Source organism: Pelmatolapia mariae, linkage group LG17 (assembly GCF_036321145.2).
Source record: "Pelmatolapia mariae isolate MD_Pm_ZW linkage group LG17, Pm_UMD_F_2, whole genome shotgun sequence".
In the NCBI taxonomy this organism is placed as follows: domain Eukaryota; kingdom Metazoa; phylum Chordata; class Actinopteri; order Cichliformes; family Cichlidae; genus Pelmatolapia; species Pelmatolapia mariae.
The window spans coordinates 33,339,490-33,360,697 of NC_086242.1; the positions used below are offsets into that span (position 1 = coordinate 33,339,490).

Sequence of the window (21,208 nt, forward strand, 5' to 3'; positions counted from 1 at the left end):
AACAAAAAAATGAGGGGTGGCACAAGACTATTCCATAGTACTCCAGTGTTCAACTCAGTGACTTCATTGTGCTGAGAGGGCACCTTTGCAACAGTGAGTTACTAGAGCTGCCCGTGTCAGTATTGCCATCAGTGGTAGGTCAGGTCAGTAGGTTGTAGATTTTGTTGTGTAGAAAATCACTCTCCATTGCTCTGATGAAGGCAGGAGTTACATGCTCCTAAACATGCTTTTGTCTTTTGGACATTTGAGGAAATCTGCATCTGCTTTATTTTTGAACCTTTGCCGCTTAAACATAGCATTACCACATCTTTGGTGTTTTTAGTTCTCTTCTTCACACTCTGATGTGATGGTTTTATAGTCTCCAGTACCCAGTCAGTGAAAGCATCACTATCTATGCCCAGTGCATATGCCTCTTTTTGTCTTTGCTTTAGTTTCATCTCTCTGCAGTGCTAATACTCGCTCCAGATATTTCCAGCAGACTGTTTCTCTGTGTTGTTCCCCTCTCTGTCCTCATCTGCAGAAAGGGAGAAAGACAGTAGTGTGAAAGCTCCCGCAGGCCCCGAGGACCTGTTGCTCTTTTCACATCAGCCAGTGCTGCTGCGTTACATTACAGCAAGTTGCTGCCGAATCGATGCCCAGGGATATGTTAGATGGTGTTTTATAGCAGGGCAGAGAGGAGCCGAGCAGAGGGAGAGATTATGTGTGTGCTGTATGTGTGTGTTTTTCTGATGGAAAATAAAAAGAAGCAAGTGGGGGGGGAAAAAGTTGCACATCTTAATAAACACGTTTAGCAGAAAGCTCAGGTGCTTTCTGCACAGAGTAAGTATCCTAATAAAAAACACAGATAAAAACTACACAAATGAAAACATATACCTGCACATCCCCTTTTCCTATACATCTACACACATGCAATATGTAGCTTCTTTATTATAGGAAGCTATAGAAAAAAACATGGATTCCATTATTTGATAACAGATCAAAGAAGACTAAGAAGAGTGCACTGACATATTAAAAAAAAAAAAAAAAAAAAAAGTCGTCGTAATGCATTTTTCCCTCTTTAATCTTGCTTCACCCACATTTACACTACAAGAGGTGGCTGCATAGATACAGAGTGCTAGCTGTTGTCTCAGAGTTTCTTCCCATTATGTTCTCCTTCATTTATAATCCTTTGACTGCTCTCACTGTGCGCGTAGGTGTAATGTAATGGAGTGCCAGCACACAAACAGGCTCACTAGGCACCCAGAGGCGGTTGCACTTCAGTTTCGAGCAGACTGTTTTCTTCCATTGATGGTTTTAAGAACATTACTCATTCCTCTTTCACCCCCCAACCCCGGCCAAGCACACACACACACCCTCTCAGTATTACTTGGAGATGACAGTGAAGCCTGTTTGTCTGGAAATTGATCAAGGTGCAAACACCGCTTAGCTCGAGTCAGATCTAGGATCTTTTCACTTTACTGCTTTTCCTGCCCAGCGAGCTCTAGACAGCTGAAGGACCCACCACACTTTCCAGGCAAGCAAATGTTTTCAAAGCCCTATTGCTATTTTTATTTTTAACTTAATGATTTATTTGTCACCTAAATGGATGCTGCTAACGTAGTGGTCAGTAATTTGCTAATACATAATCACATTATGTGATTGTCTTGCGCTACTAAAAGCCATTAGCAAAGAATTTAAAGCAACAATGAGCCACATTCAAATTATTAAAGCAGTTATGACTTAATAGTTTTTGTCAGACTAAAACCAGGCACTAAGTAAAGTCAATGGTTGTCATATGAGCAGGTATGAGGTGAACAGAGTGGACTCGGCAAACTAAACTCTAAACCACAGACTTTTTTACTGGGGGAAAAAAGCAATGAAAAGCAAAAAAAACCCAAAAAACAACTCAGCAATAACAGGGCATACTATGAATTGACTAACTGACAACAGGCTAACTTGACATTTAGAAAACGTCACCGTCAATGACGGAGTATGTGTCAGCAGAGGGCGATGCAGACAATATATACCCAAGAGGGTGATTAAGGAAAGTAGACACACCTGGGGAACACAGCTGAAGAGAATCATAACTAACGAGACAAGGGTACAGCAAAACTGAACATCACACACACGAGAGAGGAGACTATCGAAATAAAACAAGAAGTAACACACACAGAGACTCAGATTCAGAGACGTGAACTCAAAACTGGGACTTGGGGCAAGGCCACTAGGACATGACATACTGGGGATATCTAAACATATTCACGGAGACAGAGACCAGACACTGAGAAGGAATAATCAAAGGTACACAAACGTGGGGACACTGATGACAGGACACAGAGACAGACTGGACACAAAGGGAAACAAACATAAACAAACCAGAAATCAAGACTTATAAATAACAAACTAGGAGGCATTGGAAAATAACATTCACGAACTAGAACGTAAACTATCAACCAATAACGAGTCCAGAACCACAACTCAAAATACTGGGTCAAAGACTCAGCACCATGACAGTCATATAATTCAAGCCATCCAAAATTGTAATTTGGTCATTGTGCTGTCATGACATGTTTTCTGCGGCGATGCAAGCACCACACTTAATGACCAGCCTGTAATAAATTCAATCTTCTGACAATAATGGGAGGGATTACAATTATTTTCAGACAGGCGAGCAGACGAGCATGGCTATGTGGCTTACACATGTGATGTGCGCTTGACAGAAATTGAGGACAGTGATAAGAGTTAACACTGAGGAAGAGAAGGGAGTGACGGGCATGTCAGTTTTAACGTTCAGTGGCTGAAATCTTACAACACCCAGAGTGCTCTTTGTGCAAATGGACGTCTATGTGTGCTGTATATCTAGACCACCAGGACATTCATCATACAGGAGCTGTATACAGACATACACACACATTTTCAGTCTGCAGTGATTGCTTGTGAGGCTGTTAATATTCAGTTCTAAGCTGCTGTCAGATGGCATAATGATTGAGCTGTTGAAATATCCTGTTCTATTCAGTATACCGGCCGTGTTGGGCTGCGTGTTCAGTGTGTGTGTGCACAGTCCCAATAGTCCCAGCTCATCATGAAGGTGGTTAAGAGAAGTCTTTCCCTAGAGTATGCTAATCAGGTTGCTTAGAGACTTTCAGAGTCTCAATAAGTTTTGTGCCATTTTTCTCTTCGTCTAAGCTGCCATTTCAGTCGGATTCCTCAGGCTCAGCTGCCACGCTTCATCAAGGCTTTATTCTCACTGGCTTTTCACACTTAGTTTGACATGTTTTTACTCTGAGCAACGACGGTCTAACCCCAGGTGATTGGAAGCTTTGAAAGGCAGAGCAAGGGAGACAAAATTGGAATGCTTACATTTTTTTTGTGATTTAAAAAAAATCGTTTGCATTTGTTGCTTCACTGTATTAACAATGGTATAAAACTGATTTTGATACGAATTGATCAGATTGTGTTTTAATTAGACTCATTTGTGTTTGTTGTCAACATGTAGGCCACTGTCAGCTTCCTTATTCACCACAGCAGGTAGCTCCGCATGTTTGATTTGGTGGATTTTTACACCACCTGGGTTTGGGTCTCCTCTTGGAACTTTGTCTGACTACACTATAGAACCTCTGTGTTTGTTTTTAATATAGCTGTATTTAAACGTGTAACATTTCTGTCCAATTACTGGAGAAATCTTAAGCTGAAAGGAACACTTTTTAATTAAAGTGTAGCATCAAGTCAATTCCTAGAATATTGATCTGGTCAGTCAAGTAGAATTGGGAGGTTGTTAATTCAACTGCTTTGGTGTTAATGAAATTAACAACAGATGCACCAGAGGGGCAACAATGAGACACATTAGGGTGGAGGCTAATGACAGTTTTCCCTCCTCATCTTTTCAGACAGTTTTTTCACTAGTAGGGTCAATGCCACTACTGGTAGCATAACGCGATACCTGGACCTTACAGAGGTTGCACAGGTAGTTCAACTCCTCCAGGATGGAACATCAATACTTGTCATTGCCAGAAGGTTTGCTATGTCACACAGCACAGTTACTCTAGGAGAGCTGAGCACGGCTGAGAAGATCCTTAACCTATCAGCAGGGACTGATATCTGCTCTTTTGTGCAAGCCGGAACAGGATGAGCACTGCCAGAGCTACAAAATGATCTCCAGCAGGACACTGGTGTGAATGTCTCTGATCAAACAATCAGAAGACTCAAGAAGAGACTTTATGGTGGGCCCAACATCCTCCAGTGGGCCCTGTGTTCACTGCCTAGCACCGTGGAGCCCAATTGGCATTTTCTATAGAATACCAGAATTGGCTGGTCCACCACTGGCGCACTGTGCACTTTTTACCACAAGGTTATAAATGGCCCATGGGATGTTATCATCACACTGCCGGGTGGCCAAGCGGTATGGACGCATAAGTTTGTGAATGTGATAACTTGAGAATGAAGCAACGTAGCAGCTTCAAATTAATACCCATAGGTGCATCTATTAAAAATATCAGACAGCTTTGAATTCTGGTGACTTCGACCTCAAGGTCAAGGTCGGAGGTCAAGTTTTCTAAAAATGTTGTGAATGCGATAACTCAAACTAAATTGAAAACAAAAGGTTTTCAATTTAGCAATTGGGATGCACTTCATACTGTTCAGGAGCTCAGTGATATCCTGGTCCAGATCCGGGAGGAGATCCCCCAGGACACCATCAGTCATCTCATTAGGGGCATGCCCCAGCATTGTCAGGCATGCATACAAGCATGAGGCCATGCAAACTACCATTTTGAGAATGAAAATTTGTCAAAATAGACTAGTCTGCTGCATCATTTTTTCACTCTGTATTTCACAGTGGCTTTGAATTCAGCCCTCTGTAACTTGGGAATTTTCATTACCATCGAGCGATGTGACACTCTAACATTTCTAACACATTACCCAGTCTGTATAGATATGCAGCATGAGATCTGATGTGTTTTTAAAGCATTCCTTTAATTTTTTGAGCAATGTTAATTTTTAATAGTACTGTTTATGACTAAAAAGAAAATATGATCAAAGCTAAAGATGACTGAAAATTCAGAAAAAAAAAAGATGACTGACATGTGTAATGGTGCTCCCCACCAATGCCCTCTGCAGTCATACTGCACCCAGGCACTTGGTTTGTATGGACTCCAGCAAATGTAAGCTGACAACTTCATAGATAATTCTTTGTTTTGTGATCTTTAGAAGCATTTTATTATAGTTTTGAGTACTTGGACATAACGAGCCTCAGTTAGCTTAACGGCAATTATATAGTACCTAACGGCAGGAGCTAGTAAACATATCTGTATCTAGAAAACCTACAAATAGTCAGCAGTTTATTATTATTTTGGTTTATTAATTAGCTCTTTCCCTCACATTGAGCGGTGCAGAATGTAAAATACTTATGTTCATTTTTGATTGCATTAAACTATTGCATGAGAGAAGCAACTGAAAAGCACTCTTATGATTCTTTCCCCCATTTCCAGGGGTGTAACATTTACACTCCAGACTTAAACCCCATCAAGCTGGTTTGGGATGAACTGGAGAGAAGAGTGAAAGCAAAGCAAACCTACAAGTGCTGAACATTTATGGAAACTTCTGCAACCACTGTGCGAAGAATTTTCTGAAGAATATTTGATTTCTGTTGGGGAAAGAATGTCAAAAATTTTGATTACATTTTGGTCTATAATATATCATTCCGTGATTTCTTTTTTTTAACTCCAATTACTTAATTTGTACTGTGCTTTCATTTCAAAGTGCCAGGAGACATGAAACTGCATCATTTAAAATTATGATCAAAAGCTGCCTCTCCCTCTGTCTACTCAGTGTTTAGATTCAGAGTGGCATCAGGTTAACGTTTCAAAACGCCGGTGACACGCAGCCATGTTGTTGCAGGGCGATGCTGGGAAGTTGACGCCTCTGGCTTGTTCTTTCTCTGACAGTTTGCTGTTTTAATGATTCCAGGGGTAATGTTCCCTGACACACAGCAAATGGTACATTAGGTACCTGTTCTCAGAAATGTTCTCACACAATGTTTAAAGATATTTCTTGAATGCTTTTAAGTTGTGGAGAGCAAGAAAACTGTGAAATTCGTGAATTTTCTTATTGGTGGGCCAAAAAAAACAAAAAAACCCGAGGTGTCATCATGTAATTCCACACTGATTTTAACTTTTAATACTGTACTTTCTCCTTAGCTCCAGTAAAAGGAGGTCAGATATGTCAGTAAGAGATGGAGGGAGAGCTCTTTTGCTCTCTCTTGGTGTCATTTGCACAAATATGGTAAATATAGTGTGCGATGCATTACCATCACTCCTCTGCAGTCCCTTTATTATAAAGCACCGTTTCTTTGAAAAGGGCATTTGCCTTTTTTTTTTTCCTGAGTATATGACATTTGCCTTTGTTTTGGTGAGGGGGATTCCTGCTTTTGCAGGTTAGGTTTTCAGCAGTGAAGACTGTAGGCAAAGTGACAGTTCATGCAACATCGGTCCAAAGTCAACCGTGAGCTAGCAGAGAATACATTTTGGACCTATCAAAATGCTTTTCTGATGTTGGATAAGAATGCCTTTGCTTTAGTTTCATCTGCACTAAACAGAATAATACTTTCTAACTTTTTAATAAATATTGAATAATTAAGCTGAAAAAAAAATCCTGCTGTTTGAGGTTTTTTTTTTTTTTTTGCTCCCCTAACCTCAATCCTCATGAATATAGATGGCAGTTTGTTTACAATTACCCTCGTGTATCTGATGGTGGTATGCTTGAATTGACACGGATGTGTTTTTTTTTTTTTTTATTGATGCTCTCGTGTGAAAGATAAGCCATACATATAGATATTCCATAGAGAAGATGATCATGTTGTTTGTCTTCTATACGGCCCATTAAGTCTGCTCAGTGTTAAAATGCTTTCAGGTGTTGCTGTTTTCTTCTTTTTTTGTTCCAGCAGATTGCAGAGCTGCAGTTCAGTTAAATGCAGCATTTTACACATCACTGTGAAATAAATATTTTATCTCCATTTCTGGTTGTTAGGAGCTGATCTATGATCTGCAGCTTGCTTTACTGCTAGTGCACCCGGTGAACTGAAGTGATCAGACAAATGTACGTATGTGGACGAGATCGCGTGTATGTGAGCGCGCACGTTTGTGCATACACACCGCGGCTCAGTGCCTGACATGTTAGACCACAGTCTGATTGGATTCCTCGCTCCAGAAACATTAAACTCACTGACTCGTGGACAAAAGCTGAGAGATGATGTGTGTGTGGGTGTGTGCCCAATATTTTTTTTTGGCTCTTTTATTGTCCATTTGTATATTTGTGGCTCTTTGTGTTTTAGTAAAGATTCTTTATCTTTTAATCTCTGCGTGTGCGTGTATGCATAGCTGTTTGCTATGTTCTGCTCCATGCTGAAAGAGAGTTCAGTTGTCCTTAGATCAAGGTCAACGAGCTGTGCCCTATCGTATTGGTTCATCTATTAGCTGTTAACTGGTGGGTCTATGGATGGATGGAGGGAAAGCTTTGACCCCATGTTAAGCACAGTCATCTACAGGGGAAAGTAACCGTCAAGATGGAATTGGGTACAGCTTACTGATTACCTTTTTAAAATTGCAATTGGTCCACTAATCTGTTGGATGGGTGTGTTTAATTAACAGTCAGGAGTCCACCTCTATAGTATAATCAGATACCTCTTAACTCTTTCATACTACAACATCCAATATTTCTATTCTCAGATCTATCAGTGTATTCATTTCTAAGGGTTCGTTTAAGCCTGAATGAATGCAGAAGCCACCAACAGTAATCAACCAAAGACCAAAGTGATTTTGGGAAATTATCAAGTTTTAAAACTGACAGCAATCTATAGTTTTCATCTGATGTCCTAGCTACTGGGACACACCCACCTGGTGGGCAAAAACAGTACTGAGGTCTTTTGCTCTGCTATCGGGTACACTAATCTTTGAGATTATGGCACCAACATGTGAACACGCCTCTCCTAACCCTGCCTCCCAGTCCCTGCTTCTCCGCAGAAACCCAGACTGTCCGTGTCGGCTCATTTCAGCTGTAGATCAGCTTTTCGTAATGACACTTTTATGTGACAAATTAATTAGAATACCAACATTTTTCTGACCTTACATTGTAAAAGCCATTGCAAAATGTCTCTTCATATCTTCACTTTTCTCCCATTGATAGATGATCTAAGTAGTCTTGGCCAAACACAGGTAAACAAAACAACACCTTTGTCCTGCAGTAATATCAACTGTCCAGTGTCGGACGTCACGATGGAGTAATGTTTTGCCTGCTAGGTTAGTAAGTTAATCACTACCATTTTTTTTGTTTTTGAAAATGTACTTCATGCAAAGAACACCAAAGCAAAAAACTTCAAAAGGGTTGTTTAGAGTAACTTGTCAATGTTCCGTTGTGAATGTAGGGTGCCTCGATATCTTATCATGTACTTCCAGCCTCGGTGGATGATGTTGAGATGAAAGCTCTGTGCAGGTCATAACATCCTTCTTCCTTAATTATTATTATTCAAACTCGTCAGAGAAAGGCCAGCCGAAAGGTTCGAACTTTTAGTCTCGCTGTTATTGACAGCACTAATCACTGCATCACGCTGACACGGGCAAATATGGCTTTTCAGCATCAGCAAATTGTGCTAATTATAAGTGCAATAACTTTAAATTGTCATTCACAAAATGGGCAGTCAGTGATGCAAAAAATAACAGTCTAAAGATCTCTGTAGGATGTTCTTAAAGCTGGTTATGTGAAGCCAGAAGAAACAGAGATAGAATTGGGGTTATCTGAGACAAACCTGCTACTTTCTGAAAAAGACTTCAGTAGTTTTGGTCATATTAGGTGACATTTTCACTTACAATTCCTGTGACCTAAGAGGCAAAAGTAAATGGCTTTGGAAGAGTCTAATTTTATAAGCTAATTTGTTTGAAGTGCTTTTAAGAACGCCTGTGTTTGAATACTTTAATTCCCTCTTTGGAAAGAACTGTGCACCTATTTAAAGGTTTGAAAGACGACAGTCTTTTTCTGTGTTAACTGGTCTGGTTTAAAAAAGGAAAAGGGAAAAAAAGGTTTTAATGTTACGCAGTGTTAATTTGGATCATTTGTGCTCTACCAATGTGGAATCCAAATATGACTTTATTGAATTTATGCAATTGATCATATCTATATACTCATTACATATGACCAACCCTGCCTAATGTACTGTTGGTCCTTCACATATTGACAGGGCTCCAAACTCCCTGAGGCCAGGACTCCTTTGAAAGTAACAGATTCATGGTTTATCACTTTTTGTGAGAAGGTGTGAGACACAAGAATGTGTGTCATGTCAGAGTCACTTGGGTGGCTGACTGTGAGATTAGGCTGTTTATTTTCTATATTTAATTTCCACTTTATATCCCAGGCCCTGATATGCAGCAGTGCTGCCAGATAGTTATTGCTGCTTGTGTCGTACGGTACTGTGCAGAAGTCTTGAGCCACCTCTCATTTCTTGATAGTATGCTTCCAAAGGTGCCATCTCTCAAATAGCTATTGGCTAAAAACCTGGCATATCAGGGCATGGTGTCAGTTCATCCTTAAAGACTTTGAGCAGATGAACAGTATTTGAATGTAATGTCTGACAGAAATGGGAAGAAATCTAGCAAAGACCTGACACGTGACCTAAGAAATGCATCTCGCCAAACTACTGTTCAAGAAAACGTTATTAAGGATCGAAACAAGAAGAAAAGTATGACACTTTTTGGTTCAAATCATCAACATGTACAGAGACGTTCAGGAGAGGTTGATGGATGGATGTTTACGTCCATCTGTAAAACACAGTGGAGGCTCTGTCATGGTTTGGGGTTGCATTTCAGCCAGTGGTGTTGGAGATCTTGTCAGAATTGAGGGAATAATGAAGAGGACTCAACATTATTTAAGCCAGTGGTTCCCAAAGTTTTTTTGCTAGGCCCCACTTTGTTTTACAAGAAAAATCTTTCCCCAGTAACTTTACTGTATAAAGAGCTAACATCTCCAAAATGTCAGGAGTAGTTAGTTATTACAAGAAGTGTTTGTGAACTAAAAATCAAGAATGTGGGATACTGTTTGTCCGTGATTTGGAGAGCCCAGCGCGTGCTCCCGACGCAGGGAAAACCAATTCTGCAGGGGAGACCTACCTTGGCACTTGTGCAGGTGAAGCCAAAGGGAAGATATGCTTCACCATATTTTCTAGTCTTTGGCTTAGAATGAAGTTGGTTTGGAAACATATATGGCGATGCTTCATCTCCTGCTTTGCGTTTGTGTGGAAGCCCCGTCAAAAACCTGTCAATTATGCTAACAGTGTCCAAGCATCCTTTTTTTTTCTTTCTTTTCATACCGCGCCCCCCCTGTAATGGCTCTGCCACACACTTTGGGAGCCTCTGATTTAAGCAATGTTGGATCATCTCGACAGAGAACAGAACAAACAGTAGCTAACTTCCACAGAGAAGCGTTGAATGTCCTTCAAGAAGCCTGGAGAACTGTTCCTGAAGGCTAATTAAAGAAATTACAAGTAAAATTTACCTAAGAAAGTCAGGTCGTGTTGAAGAATAAAGGTGGTCAAAAACCAAATGTTGATTTTCAGACTTTTTAGAATTGTAGAAACTAAATGTTTGCCTTACTGTATTTTCAGATATGTTTACACTTACAGAAAAACAAGGGCTAGCTCATTTATACACAGTGCACTTTAGGTGCGGGTATATATTGCGACTCATTAGTTCCTTACAAAATAGCTTCTATTGTTTTGATGTCACTTTAGCATCTAGGGAAAAATTGCTAGGGAAAACCTCAACTTCATTATAGTGTTAAGACAAAAAAAAATCCTTGAATTGGAAACTGCCTACTTGTTTTTGTAGTAGAAGGAAGAGCTATTATGAGCCAACTATCTCTTTTGTCATTCAGTCTCCCAGTGGGAACCATACTAACAAGCTTCTTATCCCAGCCTTGCTGTTTATATCCCACACACCTGGCTGACCAAGCCTTCTGCTATAACGATGGACTCTTTAGAGCATAAAAGGTGTTTAATCTAACAGGAAACACATAATCGCCCTCAGGGATCTAGCAAAAATCTGTTTGAAATGTTCATAAAGAAAGTGTGTCTCGCTGTTGATGCAGAAAGTTTTGAAAACAGTCCGTTTGTAACTTTATGCATCTTGCACAACCGTACTTTCTGCTGGGATACTGCTGATGTTGTTTTTGTGCTCATGTTAATTAAATTACTTAGATCTGAGTGGGGATGATTAGCATGCTAGTAGTAATAGCTAACAGGGAATCCGATAGCCTATTATCATAATGAGTCCCTTTGGCGTGCTGTGTGGGTTGGTAAAAAAAAAAAAAAGAGAGAGAGAAAATGAAGAAGTTATGCCGGTCGCCCAGAGAGGAGCGTTGCATCAGTGAAGTGGTTTGTTTTGATTTTTTTCCCTTTTTTTTGGAGGAGATTATATGATTCAAATTGATTTGTCCAACCTGTCTGGAATTTGATAATGCCACTGCTGAAAGGAAACATATAAACACAGCAATATAAAACAATACCAACAGAACAACCACATGCACACTGAAACACAACACATTAAAAGCTGAAATGGCATCACACTTTTTGTCGCAGGTCTTTAGTTACCAGTCTGGAAAAAATCAAAATGCAGACATGGACATGAATATTCATTCTCTACAGGTGTTTCTGTCCAAACATTCACACACATGTATAAACACACACACACACACACTCTAGGGGGGACATTTCTGCAGCTGTACTCATCATACAGCCATACGCTGGACTCCTGCTGCCTTCGACCTTGTCCCATACATGGTCAGCAACATCTTTATATGTTGAAAGTATTTTGAATTTCTTGAGGTGGTGTTTACGTTTTTTTTTTTTTTTAATATTTCATCATTTATACTTTTTCTACAAGGCAAGTTTATGTTTTCTTCCTGGTTCTTTATCCCTTCACTTTGTTCCTGCACCTGCCCCATTTTGTCTTGTCAGACTTTTAAGGAAGCTGTGCTTTAAAGGGGTATTCTTCAGCGTCACGCAACTGTCGACAGTTTGATCAATCTTTCCTTTTGATTCTTGCCAGCCACTAAAAGCTCCGGAGCTAAAAAGGAAGCTGTGAAACGACTCTCTTCTTGTTAACTCTAAATTTTAACATTGGCAGTCCTACCATCTGTAGAAAAGGCATAAAAAGTCATATTGGTGTGCATATTCCCACCTCTGATTGGGTTTGATTAAATGCAGAGATAAGTTAGACTATATCTGTCCTTTAACTCGTATTTCCCCTGATCTACTCCTACTCTGAATGGATGTTTCATGTAACAGCTGACTTAAAATAAAGCTATTTACTAAAGATATTCTGTAATTATTAGACTGATATTAATTTGCTAAATATTACAGGTTATAATAATCAATGAGAATTAAATAAAATACATATACAATTATAATTTAATGTACCTTTCCTCCTGCAGATGGCAAGGCCTGCCCCTCCAAAGACTTCCAGTGTCGTAACGGGAAATGTGTGGCACCAATCTTTGTGTGTGACGGAGACGACGACTGCGGGGACGCCAGCGATGAGGAGAAATGTTCGACTCCCACCTGCGGGCAGCATGAGTTCCGCTGCAACGACTCGGAGTGCATCCCCGCCCTGTGGAGCTGTGACGGCGACCCTGACTGCAAGGACAAGTCAGACGAGTCCATGGAGCGCTGCAGCCGGAGGACGGAGCCCCAGAAACCCCGCTGTCTGGTGAGCGAGTTCCAGTGCGGGAGCGGCGAGTGTGTCCATTTGAACTGGAAGTGTGACGGCGATGCAGACTGCAAGGATAAATCAGATGAAGCAAACTGTCGTAAGTCAGCCTTTTTTCTTTTTGCCACCATGTGTTCCCCCTGTGCCGTTCGCTTTATTGTTGTTCAAAGCAATTAGAAAACACAGGAACGAGTCACACCACTGGCACGTTCCTTAATCAAAACATCTTTTTTAATTATCTTTGATTATTCCATAACAACGGGCACAATTCAACTCTGATCAGTCTGAGGAGAGTGGTAGTGAAGTAACTGATCAGCCTAAAGAATCCAGTGTTATTAATTTTAGAAATTAGGATGAATGGGTTGTATTAGTACTTTTGGATATTTTGTGTCATTTATCTTTACTTGTTAGGTCATGTAATTTAATATTGGCTGGTGTTGTAGTGAAGCTAATGCCAGCTATCGCCTTTAATGAAAGTTACGGATGGATACCAAAAAGTAATCAGCTGTTTTGTAGAGCAACAGCTTAAATGTACCGGAGGACTATGCTTTGAAGACCGGCTCTACTCTGAACAAAGACTGTGTGACAAATGTGCCACCAAATGACTAAAGGAAGATCAATTCTAATTTTATCGTGACGATCCACAAATGTGTTGCCATGCAACCATGTCATCTGTGCAAGAAGAGACAAACCCATCTGAGCCTGTGTAAGGTGAAGGTCCTTCATCAAGCGTGACCCCCATGTGGTCTCCTCTTCACACGCCCACACACCACTTAGAGAGATGACAGCAACTTCACACATAAGACATGATACAAGCACAGTGCGCAGCCAGGTGCAAGCTCTAACACACACATGCACCCACAATAATAAGGTGTTAGTACAATATATAAAGCAGAAATCACAGAGTACATGTTGTTTCAGTGTTTAGATCACTGCTTGCCCTTTATCACAGTACACACCCTCCTTATCCTTAAATTAATGGCTGCTGCACTCCAGACTAAATTACATGGGTCTGTGGAGTCGTCGTTTACGAGATTGGAATAATTATGTAGGTAAGCACTACACGATTGGTTGTTTTTATGTGGTTATATTTTGACAGCAAGTTTCAAAAACAATGTCTAAATCTGTGACACGGTCGAAACGTCACTCTAAAGCCTCAATTCTGCTTTCTGCAAGTATGCTGGAGTCCACTCAGGTCTGAATGACACAAATTTCATGATCAGACTTTGAGCGTTGATCTTTGAGGATGCCCGTGTGCCTGCCTGTGCGTGTTATTGTGCAGAGTTGTCTGTGGAGAATTGACACGAGTGTGCACCAACTATGCATGCACCACAAAAGACCTAAAGGAAATATATATAACAGGAAATGACTACTAACCCTTCATGTCTCCACAGCGGAGTATAATCAAGACTTGTCTCAGCCATAAATGTAAATAAAAGACAGACATGGACGATGATATGTCATTTATTGGTTTGAGAACTATGACGTTGATATTGGTGTTTCAATCAGACCCACTTTAGTCTCTTTGACTGGACCTGAGCATGTTTTAATGAGAGCTTTGACTTGATTAGCTAATGCTAACACCGGCTTTGTTTGGAAGTTCAATGCATTATTCACTGAGTTATTAACTGGAATGCTAGCTTGGAGAATTGGAGGCTGAAAATAAAATTCACTGAACATGTAAACAGAACAGCCGACAGCTTAGAGTATATTTTATTAAAACAGACTATTTTCCTAAAATAATTAACGTATTTATTATTTTAAGAAAGGAAAATGTCCTTGCTACCAACTGATATCTTTTCCAAAACATTTCAGACTGTTTGCTAACTGCCTAAAAAACATTTTAAAAAATAGACCAATAAAATCTCTCTATTAACCAAAAAAAGGGAATCTGTCCAGGGTGTACCCTGCATCTCACCCCATGATAGCTGGGATAGGCTGAAGCCCCCACTGCTGGTAGGTTAAGCGGAAAAGAATGGAGGGATGGCAATTTAAATGAGAGTATAGAAGACAGCTTAGCAACGCTTGAGTGTAAATGAGGATTGTGACAATAACTGCATACTATACCTCCAGTTTGTTCTTTCCTTGTTCGCCTCGTTTCCATCAGGCTCTGCTCATTCCCACACACGCGCCCCTTACGTATCATTTCCCATCTTATTCGAAACATCTGTCTCAATAACCTCGAGCTTCTTCATGGACACACTGAGACAAGCGACTGTGAGCAGAGTGACAGAAGGTTAATGCAAATGAGAAATGGTCAAATCGTATCGCAACTTTCCTTCTTTCCGTCCTGTCAACGTTTCCGCAGATGGCAATCCATTATTATAACTATTCATCCCGGGGATTTATCATTATTAGCTGAGCTCAGATCCCAATAATTTGGCTGAAGGAATCGGCACATTTTGCAATGGTCCAGGCTTATGTCTTGCCCAGTTTGGAGATTTTAACATGAACATCTGTTTGTCTTTATTTTATTTATTTTTTGTTTGAGTGTTTCAAAGTCTGTCTCAGCTTTCCCTTTTCCTGGCATTCACATGTCCTGCTGCAAGCCTGCATTTAATTTTGCTCATTTAATAATGCCTGTATGAGTCTGAAAACAAAATGTGCCCAAACCGTTGCGTGTGGCTGTGTTTATACCACATTTCCTGATACAGAGATTGTCTGCCGTGTGTTTTTTACCGGCTCCACAGTCATTGATCATGTCTGCCTCTGCTCCGTTGGCGGAGCCAGTCCAAAACACAACACATGAATAATTAAATAGCCAGTTAAAAAGACAAATGAGTTAAATAAACTGTCTCTCTGCCGTTAGAGCAAGCACAAATGTCTATATGCACATTTACACGCACACACCTTCTCAATAGGTCACTAGATGTGGGTTTGCTTCAGATGCTGGATGAATACATGAATGCTTTTCTTTTCAGTATAGCAGTTTATGAGGATTTATGCCCTATCAAGAGGTGTGTATGATAGATTAGAGCTGAATACTGGAATGCGGTGTGAGAGGAAAAGGGCTGAATTTGACTTTGTGAACAATTTAAAATGCTCTGGATTTTCATTGTGGAACTTTATCATTGTCTTTTCATGGATTAGACAAATGGGAATACTCAGCTAATTCTTAACTCTGTGTGTTTTGTGTTCCTCAGCACTGCTTACGTGCAGACCTGATGAGTTCCAGTGTGGCGATGGCTCCTGTATTCACGGCACCAAGCAGTGTAATAAAGTTCACGACTGTCCGGACTACAGTGATGAAGCAGGTTGTGTCAACGGTAAGCGTCTCACGAGTACGGAAAAGGAGGACGGCCATGAAACAAGCAAACATCCCGATTATTATTAGAAGAACATATTGTTCTATTTTGTTTTCCTCCCAATAATGTTGGCTTTTCTTCTAAACGCCGAGTCAAAATTCCAGATTTTATTTAAAGTTTCAGTTTATGTTTTCAGGCCTTCTGCTTCTCGCTTCTGCCTCCTTTCTTAAACTTCATTTACTCAAAAAAAAGTGGCCAATTACAACTTTAATACTTTTAACTAGCTTCACAGGAGCTATAACAAAGAGCAGCACAGATGGCCTCTCTGGTGAGTTCGGCCCCATGAGAAACTTTAATCAGAAAACTGTCCACCAAAAGATAGGCTTAGAGGCATGGGAGGATAAGAGGCTGTGAATCTCCACTGCCTTAAATCTCCCCTGTGTTCCCTCCACTTAAATCTCCTGAGTGGTCGAAGACGGAGGTGATGATTCAAAGAATTGCAAAGAAGCTACAGCGATATTTTTATTTACTGTAACAACTCAGCTGCGTATAACTTGCACAGAACAGATATGTAGCAGCTGAGTTGCTTCGTGCATTTAATAGGCACTGGATGTCACATCTGCTACTCTTCTACATTTTATTTAGCTTCTACTTTCAAGAGAGTTAAAGGGCCTCTTTGATGGGAGCTCAGCTGCCTCTGGCTCATCTGTAGTTCAAACCATATAATGCATATATTTTCCATGAAGCCTTTCTCTTTTTTTGAGCTTGTGTTTACTATTAGTTACCATACATATGATATGTCTTTCTCGGTAAGCTTCCCTAATTAGAATAGCGACAAACTTTTGTTAACCTCGCACTTAACTCCCTGTAGCCTGTCTTTATTTATAGAACTAAGCAATTTATTGATCAAGCTTTGCCTAATGCTTCTCACTGAGAGTCAAAACAGTCAACCTTTGGGCTAATTATCTCCACAGACCACAAGAAACATCGACAGCATTGCTTTGCTAAGGCCTGACATTTACTGTATCTGCATTAGAATCTTGTACTCTACAAAATCTGACGCGCTAGAGGCTTTCATCACAGTAGGGTTGAATTATTGTGTTGCCAAACACTAATTTGGTGCGCAATCTGATTAAAACACTTGCTAAGAGTCTAACCTTTAAGTCATCTGATGTCTTCACTACAGTTACAAAATGCGACGGGCCCAAAAAGTTTCGCTGTAAGAACGGGGAGTGTATCGACAGCAGCAAGGTGTGCGATAACGTGAAAGACTGCAAGGACTGGTCAGATGAACCTGTGAAGGAGTGTGGTAAGATTCTTCGTGTTTCTTTACACACACACACACACACGTTAATGTGAGAACACTGACGCACACACTCTACCAGGGATCATTAGCTTGTTCAAATGTGGGTGGTCACTCTTCTCTATGTAAAGGAGATTCATTTGATCAAGGCTGAGTAAATCAGGATATTTCTCAACTACCTTGTTATGATGAAAGACCCAAATTACTCTGCCCTCCGGTGCGATCTTAGCCGAGAAAGCGTGACACGACTACGTTACCCATAAGGAGCCACAGAGATTATCCAAACAGCACAGATAATTACTGCTTCCTCAGCTTTGGTCACACATTTGACACCACAAGCAGTGCAGTTCATCCGCAATCAGATGTAAGCAGCTGAGAAAAGTATACTTATTAATAGAATCGTATCAAATTAATGAAACAAAGGGAATTGAACTGAGTTGTAGCCTGAGATTTTACTTTATGTACACGTTAAAGTGTCTGAGGTTATTAAGAGAAGCTGCACTTGACCCATAGCCTCTCTGAAGTGGAGTGGCCTGGCGTCCATCGTGTCAGTATAAAATTATATGTGTGCGCACTGCCTTTGCATACTCCTCTAACCTCACAGCTGATGGATATATTCAATTCGATTTTATTTTTACGGCGCAAAATCACAGCAACAGTTGATTCAAGGCGCTTTATATTGTAAGGTAGACCCTACAATAATACATACAGATAAAAACCCAACAATCACATGACCCCTTATGAGCAAGCACTTTGGTGACAGTGGGAAGGAAAACTGGAAGAAACCTCTGGCAGAACCTGGCTCAGGGAGGGGCAGCCATCTGCCGCGACCGGTTGGGGTGAGAGAAGAATCTGCCATGATTCCCATGTAAACGTATGATAAGAATTAAATATGATGATCTGTGAACTGGAAGTTAGCACACATCACAGCCAAGAAGATGGCACTGAGTTAAGCTGAGTCTACACAGTAATATCACTTATTAGCAGTAATATAGCTTTAGCTTATTTGTGAATGACATTGCTGGATTATTTTTGGTATTTAGTAAAACTCTGAGTTTTACTCACTCATTCTGTGTATATGTGTGTCTATGTTCATCGATCCACAAATTGATCCATAAATCGATGTGTATAAACACAGAAGTATAAGAATTTTTACTCCAACATTGCTGCAGACATCATCTCATACAGTTCAGTGTCTGTCTGGCGCTAGAATTAAGATGTTAGAAAGAGTTTATTGGTATCTGAAAAGGACCTCCTGCCAGCCACTTCCATGTTTTACCCATGCTATTGTCATTATAGTTTATGTGATTTTCCTAAACTATTAACTAAACCTCAGTACAAACTATACAACATTACAAGGGAATAGAAATATGGATATGAGTGTCCACATACTTTGTTTTTTGTTTTCTAGCGCTCCTGCTAAAACCTGCTTAAACTGCTTTAAGCAGGTTTTCATGTTTTCACCTTATTTTAGTTTAAAATAAATACTCAGTTGCTATTCCGTTCTACTATAAATTACCAGTCTAATTTTGATTAAATGCAAATCTGTAAAAGTCCATACTACTCTATTCCTCTTCCTGTGAGTCTCCCTTAATGTCTTGCTGTCTCTCTTTTTCTATCTCTAGTAGTGTCTTAGTCTCACAGCAGTACCTGTAGCCTTGAAGCTTAAATCTTTAATGTAAACCGGTAATGAAGTACCAGCTTTAGCTTTCTGCAGAGATCCCTCTTCACTCCCTGGAGGGTAGTTGAAAGACAAAAGGGATAAATGGAGGCACAGAAACTGATACAAAAGGGAAAGGAAGGATGACTCAGTCCAATATGTTCTGTTAAAAGGAAAAAAAAAAAACAAGGAGGAAATGGAGAGAATTGGATGAGAGGATGAAGGAGAGCATGTGCTTGTGTTACAATAGGCAATATAGTGCAGTAGCACCTGGGATAAGCAAAGGTTCCTGTTAAAAAAATGGATCTGTTCCAGGAACTACTAGCTAAGACTAGTAGAGCACACAAGAATCACACACAAACTTGATTTGTTGATGTATACAGACATACTTGACAGGACAAAAATATCTTTACTGGCAGGATGATTAAAACTGTCCATACAGACCAACCTGTGGGATTGTCTTCCTGTCCATCTTGTTCTTGTGTTGCCAAAGTTATTCTGTCTAAAAACCTGCTGGAATTTATTGGAACAATACTCAACTCTTTGTTTTATTTTTCACTGTTTCCTCTCTGCCATCCCTGCCCTTTCCTCTGCTGCCACTCTGTCTCTGCAGGCCTGAATGAGTGTACAGACAACAACGGTGGCTGCTCCCACATCTGCAAGGACCAGAGAATTGGTTATGAGTGTGACTGCCCCTCTGGCTACAAACTCCTGGATAAAAAGACGTGTGGAGGTAAAGAGAAAACAAATGTGCAGCAGAGCTCCTCATGCCTTGGTCCAGAGAAGCACAACCAAAGGGCAGTGACATTAATCAGCTGAACTTTATCTGTGCTATTCTGTGGTTGTTTGGTTCAAGAGTACTTTTAACTATGGCCATTTTCGGGTCTAAGGAAAACATTAACATGATTCATTAAACACTGCCGTTTAAGATTAGCTGCATTTGCTTCACCCGGTCTTGACAAAAATCTAGTATGATAACTAACTTAAATGCAAAAAATGGGGTTAGCACTCTGGAGTAAACTGCCTCAGCTTGTCTTTTATGCATGTTGCAACTTATTAATTACATGCAGACATTCTGGATTTGGGAGCATGAATAAGTTATTTTAACAACCAGTCTCCTTAGCGAGGTTGCCAGGTCCAGAATGTAAGATGAGGCATTTGTAAAATGTTGGTATGCTGATGATTAGAAAGTGTTCCACCATAAAAAACAGATAAATGATGTACAGAAGCACAAAACAACAAAACATCAATTCACAAAAACTGCTACTCCCTCTTCAGTACTAATTACATTTTCACTGATTACCTAATGGGTCCGTCCACCCATTGTTACGGCCCTAGCAGGGCCAAATCCTGAAATCGATCTTGTTTGGATGTGTCCTGCCATATCTCCTGCCTTAGGTGCCACCTTTTTTGTACGGCTGACTCCCATCGGCAATTAAGAATGCTTAAAGCCAGAGAAAGATGAGCTCTAGGGCCAGAGAGAGCTTTGTTGGGTTGTAGCTAGTGAGCTGTGAGTATGGTTGTCTATTGCTCCTACTCTGTGGAGAGGAGTGTGTTTTGGTACTAACCCCCTTTGACTTATTTTCAGTTTAGTGATGATCACCTGAGTTTTGTTGTTTTCTTTCTTCAAAAGGTAATAGTGGCTAGTCTGTCTCTTTTAGTTTAGTTATTAATAGAAATATTAATAAAACCTGTTAATGTAACCATTTTGCCTCTCTGCCTCCTTTTTTCAACCTGGACACCTTTTGTTACTTTCCCTCAACCACCCAACCTTTTTAGGGGAACGTAAGAAGACGGGGCTTGTCCGGGATCACTGAAAAAGGGAGTTTTGGAATTGTTAGCATTTGGTTTCTGATTATTTTGCTTGTAAATGGCTTGTGAAATGATGCGGAAACAAAGTTCAGCTCTAGAAACCGAGAATCAGTTCAACTTACTGCTAGCTATGTGAATCAAGCTCTCATTACAGTTGTACAGGGACCAGATAGCCCTTAACAAAGGGCCTAACACCACATACTCCAGAAGCAGCCCCTGCGGACACAGCAAGCAATGCCATTGAATGCCTTCTCGAAGTTCATAAAACAATAGTTGAGCAAACTCCCAAGTCCCCTTAAATATGCTTAATAGGATGCAGAGCTTGTCCCGTGTTCCACAACCAGGACAAAAGCTGCATTTTTTCTCCTTAAGCTAGGGGCCGACTACTGGATGGACTCTCATCTCCAGTATCCCATCATAGACCATCCTAGGTAGGCTGAGAAAATCTGATCCCCCTGAAGCT

General features: G+C 40.4%; 1 protein-coding gene across 4 annotated transcripts in view; it reads left to right on the forward strand.

The window, feature by feature from the left end:
* lrp8 (low density lipoprotein receptor-related protein 8, apolipoprotein e receptor) overlaps nucleotides 1–21,208 on the forward strand; it is a 170,636-nt gene that overhangs the window by 107,887 nt on the left and 41,541 nt on the right. For all 4 annotated transcript variants that reach the window (XM_063460686.1, XM_063460688.1, XM_063460687.1 and 1 more), the window contains exons 5-8: nucleotides 12,451–12,825; nucleotides 15,869–15,991; nucleotides 17,157–17,279; nucleotides 19,547–19,666. In XM_063460686.1, the coding sequence (XP_063316756.1) occupies nucleotides 12,451–12,825; nucleotides 15,869–15,991; nucleotides 17,157–17,279; nucleotides 19,547–19,666 (741 nt within the window). The remainder of the gene's footprint in view (nucleotides 1–12,450; nucleotides 12,826–15,868; nucleotides 15,992–17,156; nucleotides 17,280–19,546; nucleotides 19,667–21,208) is intronic.